The sequence below is a fragment of the Tiliqua scincoides genome, chromosome 1 (assembly GCF_035046505.1).
Source record: "Tiliqua scincoides isolate rTilSci1 chromosome 1, rTilSci1.hap2, whole genome shotgun sequence".
Lineage (NCBI taxonomy): Eukaryota > Metazoa > Chordata > Lepidosauria > Squamata > Scincidae > Tiliqua > Tiliqua scincoides.
In genome coordinates this window covers 183,378,724-183,391,248 of record NC_089821.1, presented here as the reverse complement: position 1 = coordinate 183,391,248, position 12,525 = coordinate 183,378,724, and the positions used below count along the sequence as shown (strand labels likewise).

General features: G+C 42.4%; 1 protein-coding gene across 1 annotated transcript in view; it reads right to left on the bottom strand.

The window, feature by feature from the left end:
* The window catches only part of NT5E (5'-nucleotidase ecto), a 34,580-nt gene that overhangs the window by 6,641 nt on the left and 15,414 nt on the right, over window positions 1–12,525 (bottom strand). Inside the window, exons 3-7 of the mRNA XM_066622713.1 lie at window positions 7,460–7,648; window positions 4,160–4,357; window positions 2,590–2,744; window positions 1,634–1,742; window positions 121–270 (exon numbers count right to left, since the gene is read on the bottom strand). Of these exons, the coding sequence (XP_066478810.1) occupies window positions 121–270; window positions 1,634–1,742; window positions 2,590–2,744; window positions 4,160–4,357; window positions 7,460–7,648 (801 nt within the window). The remainder of the gene's footprint in view (window positions 1–120; window positions 271–1,633; window positions 1,743–2,589; window positions 2,745–4,159; window positions 4,358–7,459; window positions 7,649–12,525) is intronic.

The following is a 12,525-nucleotide window of genomic DNA, read 5'->3' as shown; positions in this document are numbered from 1 at the left end:
AACTCATATGTAATGTTACATAATGCTACTGCTACAGCTCATTGTTTTAAAAATAGCAAAAGATAAGCAGTGAGAGAGTGTCTCACACTTTGTACTAGGTATGCAGATAAGGTAACTTACCTGAGACCTGTAGCAGTTCACCCGTCCCTATTCCATATCTGTGAACACTAAACTCAAATGCTTCTTTCAGGGTTGAACCTTTGATCTGCAGCAAATCGAAAGTGCCTCCAAAAGGCAGTACAGACAGTAATTCTTCCAAAGTAATAGTCCCTGAATGGAGTAGAAAGTTGCATTTTCGTTATGCATTGTAGTCTCATTGCTGTTGAACAGCATGATGTACCAGATAAAAGAGTGGCTTGGAGGAGAAAAGATTAAGTTCAAATTCCTGTTCAGTCTTCAACAAATCACAGTTTACAGCTGAGCCTGCATTTCACACATGTCAGGTCTAAAATGTGATAATCTTTCATGTGCTTCCCCAACTCTCTGGAAGAAGGACAGAATACAAATATCTTGTAAATGTGACAAAGTACTTAGTGCATAGTTTGTGGAATTCATTTCACCTGGTGGTGGCATTCTCAACTGACGCAAAGGATCCATGTGTTAAGTAGTGCTACACATTATGGCCCTACAGAGAAGACAATGTCAATTGCATTTACTTAGCCCAGAAAATGTTTTCATTAGCTTCAATTAAAACATGTCTGGTTGAAATCTGCATCAATTGCTGGTTTAAATCAAAGACATGGCAGGGGAGAATGTCACATCCATACAATGTGACAATCTGACAGCGGTGCATCACAAGGGATGTTCTAAAAAATCTTTGAAATAGTCAGCCATTGACAAAAATGTGAGAAATGAAATTGAACCCAGTGACATGTAAACCATAAAAGGACCCAAGAAGTTTTTTAAAAACTGTACCTTTTGCCTTTCCAAAGCTGCTCCTTGCTGCTGTCCATTTAAAGCCACACGTGCAAGTGCACAAAAACAAACACACACACACTCATACAAGGAACAAGGAGAGCTGTCAATCAGCTCCATCACTGTGGTGGCTTGCAAGGGTCAAAAACAAGCAGGGATGGCTGTGCAATTAAAGCCACCAGGGAGAGCTACCTGCCCAATAATAAAAGATAACACTTGTTTCATCAGTCTCTGGGGAGGCATCAGGAAGCGTTGCCTCCACAAGTTAGGGTGTAATCATCCAATAAAAAAAAAAGCAGGCCAGCTGGCTTCCAATCAAAAAATAGCAAGCTGTGGGGAGGCAACGGAAGAGTTGCTTGTCTTCTGTTTTTTAAAAAAAGCCATGGAAATGACAGGGAGCCTGCGCAAACGACAGCTCTGTATGGCACAGAGAAAGGCAACTTTTTGGTTGCTGAGCTCTCCCTAACTCTGAGTGAGAGAAGAAGAGGTGAAGGTTTTTGAATTTATTTCTGGGAGGGAGGGGGGAAGAGTGTCTCAGAGATGGAGCTTAATTTTTTTTATTTACTTCCAGAGGAGGAGGGGAGAGAGAGAGTTTCAGAGACTGAGCTTAAGGTGAGAGGGAGAGGGAGTGCACATATTGCCTTCTTGGGCCTGGACCTCACTGCACATCACTGATTGAACCAGCACTGTCTAAAAATAGTTCTAAGACTATACATACCATTATTGGTTCGTTCATCAATGGGTGCTCGTATTCCACCACCATTTAAGATGCACATCGAAACATGATTCCATTGATCATCATCTGGATGTCTCAAGTTATTGTACACCTAAAGGATCCATAAAGAAATAATTCTGATCACTTTGTCAGTCATTTGCTTTATCTAACTTCCAAAGACTCTACCAAGCCAACCTTGAAAAACATGATCTAAGATGATGGTGAAAAGGCATTTTGAATATTATCTAGCAATAAATCTCTTACATAAGCACATAAAAATTCCCTTCTCGGTATAACCGATGAACTTGTTCTCCATCAGCGCAAGGCCCAGACTACTAGCACAACAGGCACTATGATGGTATGCAGGCTGAGGCCACCAGCTTAAATGCCTGGTAGTCCCATGCACTTCAGTGCTTTTAATCCTTTGTGGAGTGTTGCATGTGAGTATTGACGTTCAGGATTATTCCCAAAAGGACATCCTGAAGATAAACTTATCTTGAAGATAGGTCTGACTGGATCTTTAGAAAATTGCAAACTATTCATTCCTTTGATCTAGGCAAAGAACCTTTGAATATGTCATCCTAGTCACTGCATCCTGGTGTAATGTTGGTTGGAAAGGGGGTTAGGATCTGGCCTGTGCTGCCGTGGCCAATCCCACCCCTCTCCTGGGCCTGATCTGCGTCACAGGTCACCCCTGCCCAAAGTGCCCCCGACCTCTATTAGACCCTCTCGCCACCACTCCCACCCCCTGTGCAGGCCAGCACAAACTTATCTTGTCCGGACACAGGTCTGGTACATCACATCCTTGCACTGACCTAGCCTCCTCCCAAGTAGCCATAAACCTGATTTATGACACATTTGTGACACTCGGGACAGACAAGGGACTTGTTCTGGCTCAAGGGAGCATTTGGATTGTGCTGTAAACCACATATCTGCAAGCTAGATTTTTCCTTACTTACCACAGCATCACAAATCAAATTTCCCATGTTGCACTCTTGAAAACGACATGCTTCACTTGTACCGTTTAAATAAACAATAGTTTTCCCTATCTCCTGGGAAGAAAAATTACGTAGCTCGACTTTTAGCTGATCAACTTCAGCTTTGATAGCTGGATCTACAACAGAAGTATGACATAGTCAAAGCTAGTTTTGGTTAGATTACTGATGAGACTGGCCAATTGTTCATCCGTAGTATTATGGTAGGTTCAATGTTCTTTGCATCAAAATTCTCTCAACATAAATTCCCAGCAAAACAAAACAATCTCAGCAAAATTCCAGAAAAGCCAATGGGGCAAATGAATAGACCGAAGACCTCCAACTTACAATGGTTGGAATGCAAACTGTTTTACAACCAGCTCCATGTGCCCAATGTGGCTTTGTTTCTTGAACAGCAACTCCACCACCCCATGTCAGATATTAAACCTCTTTTAGAACTGAGAGGACTTAAAAAACCTGTCTGTGATATAGCACAGAGGACCTGCTACTTAAAGAAAGAAAAAAGTTGTAAGTTCCACAAGGCACACCCAAGTAACCAGGCAGGCTTAGAGTAGATTTGTGGATCCAGGCAATATCTTTAAAGAGACTAAGGGCCTAATCCTAAAGTGACCTAGTGCCAGCACTGAGCTCCAGCACCTGTGCTGGGTGTCGTAAACGTACCATGGCATCCACTGAGTAGGGAGTGCCTGCACTGGGTCAGAGCCAGTTAATGCTAGGCCCACTGGGAAAAGGACGACAGACTACGGCAGGAGGTGGGGGTGGGAACTTATGTCGCAGGGCAGCAGTGCGGCTTCTGGGGGAATGGGGAGGGTGAGAGGAAGGCGAGGGGAGGGAAGAACTGGGCCGGGTCAGGGAGGATCAGGTCCAGGAGAGATGCCAGTGATGGCCACAGCTCTGATGCTGTATCCTGTCCTCCCTCCTGGCCCAGGCAGCCTGACACAGGCCTCCTCAGGTCTGCACCCACTCAAAAGCAGGCACAGATCCAAAGAGACCCACTGGCACCACGACTGTGTTACTCAGGGTAAGGGAGCAAACACTCCCTTACCCCGAGAAGACTCCTAGTGCTAGCCTGGTGCCCACAGGATCCAGCCATTTTGGCTGCCTGGGTCCAATTCAATCCAACTTTCCAGTCCTGATGGAGCTGTAATGCAGACCAGAGGTAAGGGAACAAATGTTCCCTTACTTTGGGGAGACCTCCATGATCCCCACCACCACCACAGGTTGCAGTGTACACCCCACTTGCAGGCTGCATTGGCACTGGAAAGCTGGGTAAGATTGGACCCTGATTCTGTTGAAGAGAGAGAAAGTAAATAAATTATACACTTCACATCCAGATAAATTATATATGAACATATTTTGTTAGATAAGTCAATGAAGCCATATCACAGAGCTTCTTGTCAAAAGAAAGTGTAAAGAAGAAGGAATGATATCTTTATGAGCTACATCGGGCTTGGATAAATATTTTTAAAACCTAGGAGTTAATATTATAATAATATAGTCTACAAGCAACATATTTCAAACCAATTAACCATACCTTCAGTGATGCTGCTATCTAGGAGTACAGGGTTTCCAGATGCACTAATTACATTTCCTTGTTCATCAAATGAAACATTCAAATACCCAAGATATTTTCCAAAAGCATAAGCTTGAACAACAGGCACTTGGCGGCCATCATCTGACTGTACCATGAATGGATATTCACCAGCTGGTAAGTCATTTGAAGGTGGAGTGCCTGTGAAAACAGAAAAGCAAAAACAGAATGGGTGGGTCTTTCCTGTTTCCAAGTACATTCAGAATACTAAATAGTTATGCACATCAACAGGGAAACAGTGGTATGCATGCAGAAACATGTTTGCATGCCATCTGATGTAACCAGGGTGAGGGACAGCAACTGGCTGGTTCTCTGTCCCTTGCTGGGAAGAACAAAAATGGGTGCTGAGGTTACAGCTCCTCTTTCCTAGGCTTCTGCCAAACTAGATGTGCCACGGAATGAATAAATGCTCTTCAAGTTGGCTAACAACGTAATAGAACAAAACAATGAAAACTGCAAAATCAATAAGAAGTAAAGGCAGCAGATAAGCCACAACCAAGAGCCAAATGATCCCATTAAAAATCATAAAAGGTCATCAAATGTCATTAAAACCGTAAGAAAACTGGGAAGCCTTCACTGGACACCTAGGAGAGAGCAATGAGGATAAACCAGACTCTACCACTGAAAATGTCCTCTTTGCAGTGCCACCTGCCTTAATATCTGAAAGCTGGACAGGAGCACCAGGGAAAAGTTCCAGTGAGGATATTGTAAATTCAGGAAAGGGCTCATATCTGCAGACCCTGTAACTGGAGCCGCCCCTGCATCCCCTCCGAAGCGCCTAATAAGGGCTTCCCCAGGGCTCCAAATGCCTTTTTAGGCATTTTGACGTCTGACCCCAGCCTCTGCCAAGCCCAGACTGAGCTTGGCAGGCAAAAAAAAACACAACAGTTTAACGGAGAAACTGGATTAAACACTCACTACACAAGAAGCCATTTTAAAATGTTTTTCCCCCTAAAAGTTGTAGATTTCTTTTTAGAACCTCACCAGGGATTAAGGCAATAAATATTATCTCAGCCTGAAAGTGTTACCAGGACACTGGTGGATGCACCAGAAAAACAGTCACTAGTTTTTATATTCCACAGCCAGCCAGGCAGCATCTCACTGCCATGAATGATTCTTTGTGAATGTTGGCACTGACAACTTTACTTGTTTCAAAACTAGACTTCTGGATAGCTCCCAAATGCATTTGTAATGGTGCTGGAAAACTCAACATGTACATGAGGATGGTTACTCAACTAACCTAAAAAAAAAACTAGAATATTTCATTAGGTCAAAGAGCTCTCAGCATTGAAAGAGCTGCATTAGCATGGATTGCAAGATGTGTGTGACAAGCTCTGACAAAAGGTAAGTGGAAGCATGAATGATGCTTGGCTTGTCAAACAAGTATAATTGTTGCAATCACAATCATACAGGTGGATGTTTCACATAGGAAAATGATAGTGGGGCATGGGCTCCAAAAGTAAGGAGGGTCAAATGGGGCTACAGGCTTGTCTGGAAATAAGGGAGGGAAATAAGGCTACATTATAATGGTCTAAATGTTGTACAATTGAAGGAAATAAAGTTCTTCTGAACAGATATTACCAAAGTTTGTAACCACCTAGTTCAGAATACGAATTTGTTCGGCTCATAAAACTCAGCTATATTACAGACTTAGTGGCATGTCCCTTAAAAAGTTTATCTCTAACTCAGAAGAGAAAATGAGATTCTGCACCAACACACAATTAACCTTCAGCCAGGCACTGGTTGCTTTGTAGACACATTCACAAAAGTTAAGGTGCATGCACATGGTGCCACGAGCTCACAAACATCGGCAGTATGAGCAAGGAGAGAATGCTTGGAAAAATCAATGACTTTTTCGAACATTTGCCAAGAAAGTTCATTATTACTAAGCCAAATTTGAACTGAGTGGGGGAAATTCACATATCACTATTTCTTGGAGCTTAAAAACAAGCCACCGCCACCCCCCTCCTTTGTCCTGCAGAGTAAACTTTAACATTCACATACTGACAATTTTGCTCTTCTCACTGAACCACTATCTAACAAGGAAGGGAAATGGCCAAATGAACACTTGGAAGAATAAATAAGACTGCAGAGTGAGAGTTCACAGTCATATATTTATTCCAGAGTAAGGAGGGGAAAAAACAGGCAGAGGGGAGAGAGAGATGGTTCATTCATGTCACAACTGCGAAGGCAACTAGAGAAAGGTCCAGCTGCATAATTGCAAACCAAAAGCCAACCACTTCCTCAAGAGAAATGGAAACTCTGGTCACAGCTTCAACTCTTTGATTCATCAGAGCAAAGTCTGGGTATTAAAAATAGAAACAGATCCTCTTGAACAGTACTGTTCAAAACAGTACACACAAGCTACATGTTCAGGAGGACTTGATTACACCTTCATGATATTTTATCCTGCTTAACAGATTAACAGAAGAGAACTCACACCAGACTAGTACTTATCTGTTTAATTTTATACTTTCCAAGGGTCTGTACAAATGATGTTTGTATCCCATGAAGGGTTTGCACAAATTACATTTCTCTGACAGAAGTGTTAGTACTATAGAAGCTAAATCAGCCGGGGTAAAACAACAGCAAAAAAAAAAAAAATCAAACCAATTAGCACGGATGGACTCTGTCACCCATCTTGGGTCTGCTAATTCCTGATGTACCATTTGGACCAGCAGGGACTAGGTTGCGCATGTCAGACATGACTGAATGAGTGTGTTCAAAGCCCTCCTTCTGCCAGGGGCGGGGGGGGGGAGAGGATAAATTGGGTCATTAATACAGCTTTAGTTTGATTCAAACACATGTATTAGAGAGTCAGGCTTCCAAGTAAATATTTGAAAATCTGTTTCATACAAACTTTCCTTCAGTTTGAAGAGAGTGTTCATTATACACTGTACACTGCTGACTACATACAGTAGATTCTAATATTTTTAAAAAGATTCTTATAGGACAGAAAAGGGAAACCGTAATGATTAGGGGAATGTTTTCCATGAGGAAAGACTATAGCACTCGGAGTTTCTGAATTTTGAAAAAAGGCAATGGTTATGACAGTAGTTTTTTTAAAAAAAATGATGCATGACCTGGAGACAGAACACACAAAAGCCAGCAGATACTGTACATGCAAAGCTCCTTAACTGAAACAGAGTCATGAATCACTTAACACGCATTATAAATACAAATCTTATTAGCTAAAATAGCTACATTAGTAACAAGAACCCCTCTTTTGATGAGGAAATATACCTGTGTAAAGAAACGTATTTGTATGTCCCCCAACCACGACATCCACACCTCTCACTTTTTGAGCAATGCTTTTATCTACAGTAAAACCAGAGTGGCCGAGTGCAATGATTTTGTTCACTCCTAAAGTAGTAAGTTTGTCTACTTGTGGCTGCAACGCTGAAATCTCATCTTCAAACAGTAAATCCTGCCCTGAAAATAAAAATAAAAAATGTGTTAATCTTTGTATTTTATTGCACTTTCACAAAATATTTGCCAAGGCAAAGGAATAAGAATGTATGATACTCTATTAAAAAATTTCAAATTGTGGAAGAAAACACTGTTCCAACGAATTTTGCTAGCTCCATAGTTTTTGGGAGCCTCATGCAGCAGAAAATATTTCTGTCCATGGAGTGATTTCTACTTCTTTTTTGGCATTTCAACCTATGACAAAATATAAAAATCAAGCAAGATGTAACTTACCCAAGATTTTAGTTTTGGGGCTCTATATTTATCTCTCTTTAAAGTTTGAGAAAAAGTTTCAAAAGGACAGTGGCTGAATGCAGCAGACAGCAAATTGGGTTCATTTTTAAAATCTTTTCCACATTTATATCCAATATTCAGCCCAATGGGCTCTCAGAAAGCACAATCCTATACACATTTACTTGGAATTAAGTCCCATTGTTTACAATGTTCTGCTTACTCTCAGGTAAGTGTGTATAAGATTACAGTCAAAGGGACTTAAAATGTATAAATACAATATGCTACAATAAAAGCACAATAGAATAAGCAATATCAAAACAATAAGTAGCAAGCTTTATCTGTACAAAGAAAACATGCAGAAGAACAACTTCAAGCAGGACAGTATCCAAATAAAGTTACTTATGATTAATAGCCCAATCCTATCCCCGGTAACACCGTCAGGTACATTGGTGCCAAAATGTATCCAGTGGCACCACCAAGGCTGCTGGAAGTCTCCTTGGGGGAAGTGGACTTTTGTCCCCTTCCAACAGAGAAAGCCCTAGGCCCCACAATGATGCTTCTCAATGGGGTTATTTTGTTGGCACAGACTTGAGAACCTCCATGTCGGGCTTTTCAGCCTGACACAGAGGACAGGGTACGGTGCAGCAGGGCTCTACTGGTCCCAAACCCTGCTGCCCTGGTTCCTCCTCCACCCCACCCTCTCCCTATCCTGGAACTCCTCCCACCCCAAAAGACCTTACCGCCCCCTGGAGCTCTTCCCTTGCTCTGGGTGGGTAGCCAGTGCTAGTGCTCCTTACACTCTGGGTGCTGCAAACATGCTTTACGGCACATTTGAAACACTCAGCACAGACGCTGGAGCTCAGCACCGGCACTCAAAGCCCATAGGATTGGACTCCAATGCCCACTGATATTAAATAGACATGGCCCAATTCTATCCTTGGCCGGCTTAGAGCATGCAGCAACACTGAAACAACCTCTGCTGCACGGTATAGGCAGGCAGTGGCATCACTAGGGTTTGTGTCACCTGGTGCAGGATGCCAGCGTGTCACCCCCCATGCAGTGGGCGGCGCAATACCCCAGGTGGTGGGAGTGGTGATAAACCATTGCTCCGCCCCACTGGTTTTTTGGCTGTACCTTTTGATAGAACAAAGACAGAACACATTCTGCATGAAATTACACATTGACTGATATATAACATGATAGTATTATTCTTCCAAATTAGGATTTTAGTGATTTTGGTCACTAGTGGTGTCACACACACACACCCCCAGGATATCAACTTACTGACACCTTATTGCAGCAGTTCTCAAACTTCTAGCACTGGGACCCACTTTTTAGAATGACAATCTGTCCAAGACCCACCAGAAGTGATGTCATGGTGGAAGTGACATCATCAGGCAAATTAAAATAAATAAGTATAAATAATTACTTGGATCAGGGCTAATAATGGATCAGGACCATTCTGGTGTTGTTGGATTCCTCTCAGCCTGCTCTTTCCAACGGTCTAAGGCACGTTCACCTACTCGCAAGTAAACACGCAATACAACTCACTTTCACTTTCCATAGGGATCCATTCATTTTTTGTTCTCCGGTTTTTTGGCCATAACTTTTGATAGAAAGGATATATTTCACTCTGGTTTTCTGCACTGCATTCCTCTCGGAATTCCACATCCAACGGTATATAACATGATGGTATTACTCTTAACCTCCATGATTTTAGCATTTCACCCCCCCAGTGTGCGTCACCCCCCTTGTGTGCATCACCCGGTAAAGTCCGCACCCCCGCACCCCCTAGCAACGCCACTGTAGGCAGGCCAGAAACCAGAGGGTGACAGATAGGTAAGTAAAGAACTTTTATAAAGAACCTACTCCAATCACACCATGGTCCCCAATAGGCTTACCTAGATTTACACCAGCAGTTTTGCAAGCATAAAACTAAGTAGATCCATGGGAGTGAGTTGGGCCCAAGGCTCTGGGCATAGGATATTGCCTCTGCTGCCAGTATTCATCCCTGGCCCACCACCGACATGGCCCTAGCCCAGTCCAATGCCCGCCTAGATCTCCCCCCCCCCCCCCAGAAACCCTATCCACTGACCTACTTGTTCTGGCAGGGGCTCAACATTCCATTGGCATGTACGTGGGGCTACCAGGCATTTGCACTGGCAGCCCCGGCCTGCACACTGACACCGTGACTGCTGCCCCAGTGGCCCAGACCTGGTGCCACCACAAGGCCTGGATAATATTTTGCATGACATTAGTCACAACAGACTTCTCTAACTGATTTCAACTGTATATAGTCATGAACAACTTTCACTGGATACAGTTTTCTGTCTCCCAAATGCCTTCAGAAAGAGGACCTTAACTAGGCTCTTAAAGTTAGAACCAGAAAACTGTTCCCATTATAATGCTGAGTCAGTGTCAGAACAGCTACAGAAAACATTCATTCTCTGAAGCATTTATGTAGGAGTTTGCTAACCCATAAAAATGGTTGCTTTCTTACTATTCCTTTTGGTGAATCTCTCTAAGATCTGCTGCTAAGCATACATACATACATTGTTCTTCATTGGCAAGTTTCTACTGCAGCAACCCATCTCTCCCACCCCCCATGACAGCACTGTACACCAAAGTTGACCTAGAAATCAGCCTGTCACATTTTCCGCTCTGTCCAAAGCTCTGAATTACATATCATATATAATATGATATGTGATTCATGTATACTGGAGTCCCATGAGTGTCTGGTCTCTCCAGAGAAAAACAGCATTTACTGAACCTTTCTAGGTTTCGCTCACACCTAGTCAATGGTCCAGTTTCCTAACATGATTTGGGAGTGGAGACTCTCCAAAATGAAATAAAAGAGGTGTATGCGTTGCAAAATGTGTATTGCACCTTGCAGGACGCAAAATATCAGCCAAAAGACGAAAGTTGTAATGCTGCCAGCTAGTACAAAGTTCACGTCTAAGATCAGTCTTTCCAATGCCAGGAGGATGCAGAATTATCAGTGGACTCTTTAAGTCAGGGAAAACATAGCTGGAATCTGTTCTTAATGTATTGTGAACTTTGCGTCTTGATCTTAAGTACAGAATTTGATTGCTTTTCCCTTGTCACATTTTAATTTCCATTAAATCTTTTCCTTTGATTGATCAGAACAAAACTGCTTAGTGCTTTCACCCAAAGACCAATTTGCTGCCCAACTCTGAAATCTTGGTCAGCATCAGAACTACCTGGAGAAGGCATGAGTGGATTGTGTGATTGTATTAGGTAGTGTGGGTAAGCAAACAGAACCAAGGGCATTGAACAAGATGCTCCCCCTTCTCCTTCCTGAGATAGCTCAGTGAGGGAACAGTCAGTGCATAGGCAGTCTTACAGCTGGGTAACAGGCTTGTGCTATGGCCTCATTTGCTGCGATTGCTGTGAACCCTGAAACCTACCTCCCATGTATGGCAGTAGCATGTTGAATGTGTGGCTTTGATGTGATCTCTGGGTGGACAAAAGTACAGACTCCTGGGGGGAATGCAGACCTTCCCAGCACTATCCAAGAGATTGCCATATTCATGTTTCTGGGGCCTGTATTAGAGCTTCTAGCCAGGAAACAATTTGTGACTTTCCATCTGATTGTTTTCAACCAGCGTCACGCAATAAAAATGGATCTGATAGATCTACAGCAACATTTCTCAAACTGTGGGTCGGGATCCACTTGGTGGGTCATGGCCCAATTTCTGGTCGGTTCCACAGAGCCTCCAGTGAAAACACAGGTGATGAAAAGATCAGATCACTAATTGCCTCAAGCCTGAGGCTATTCAAAACTCAGATAGCGGCTAACTGCCCTGTAAAGAACTGAGCTCCTGCAGTTTGCAAGATAGCTGCTAATTGTCCTGCAAACAGCTAAACTCCTGCAATCTGCAAACTATGTAAATATAGGGAGATAAATGTTTTAAGTATCTTTTTCTGGTGTATTTTTTTTCCAAGTTTGTCAGTGACAGGTAGTGGGGGCAGGTGAAGGCTGGATAACTAAACCCCTCAAACCTTGAAGCTATTCTTTAGGGCTGCCTCATTATGAGAAATAGATTGAAATCTTTTTGTTGTTGTTGGTTTTGTAAACAAACAAATAAAATATTACTTGTAAATAAATAAAAAAATATTTCTTTTGGAACACCTTTTTTTAAGCTTTGTAAAGCTAGGTGGTCTTGATAGGGTGTCATTTTAAAAAGTGGGTCCCGGTGCTAAAAGGTTTGAGAACCACTGATCTATAGTATACAAGAGTTTTGTCTTAAAGAGCTGTCTGTTTTTTTTTCTTTTTATGAAAGTTGGAAAAAATGTGACAGGGTAGAGCAAACAAATTAATCTACAGTGTAGGTTTGTATTCCATCTGGAATTATGTAAGACAATTTCATATTTTAAGTAAACTGGGAGCCAGAGGAAATGTGAGAAGGAAATCCTGTGATGAGGGAATTTTATTTCTGTGTAATCTTCTGTGTAATATTTCTGTGTAAAAAAAGGTCCAGACAGGATTAGGCCTCAAGTGTCATAAGAAAGCTGTTTTAAAGTGTTATGAAAGCTGTCATAAGAAAACAAAAATAGTGCCACAAGATGGGAAGTCATGGAGGCAC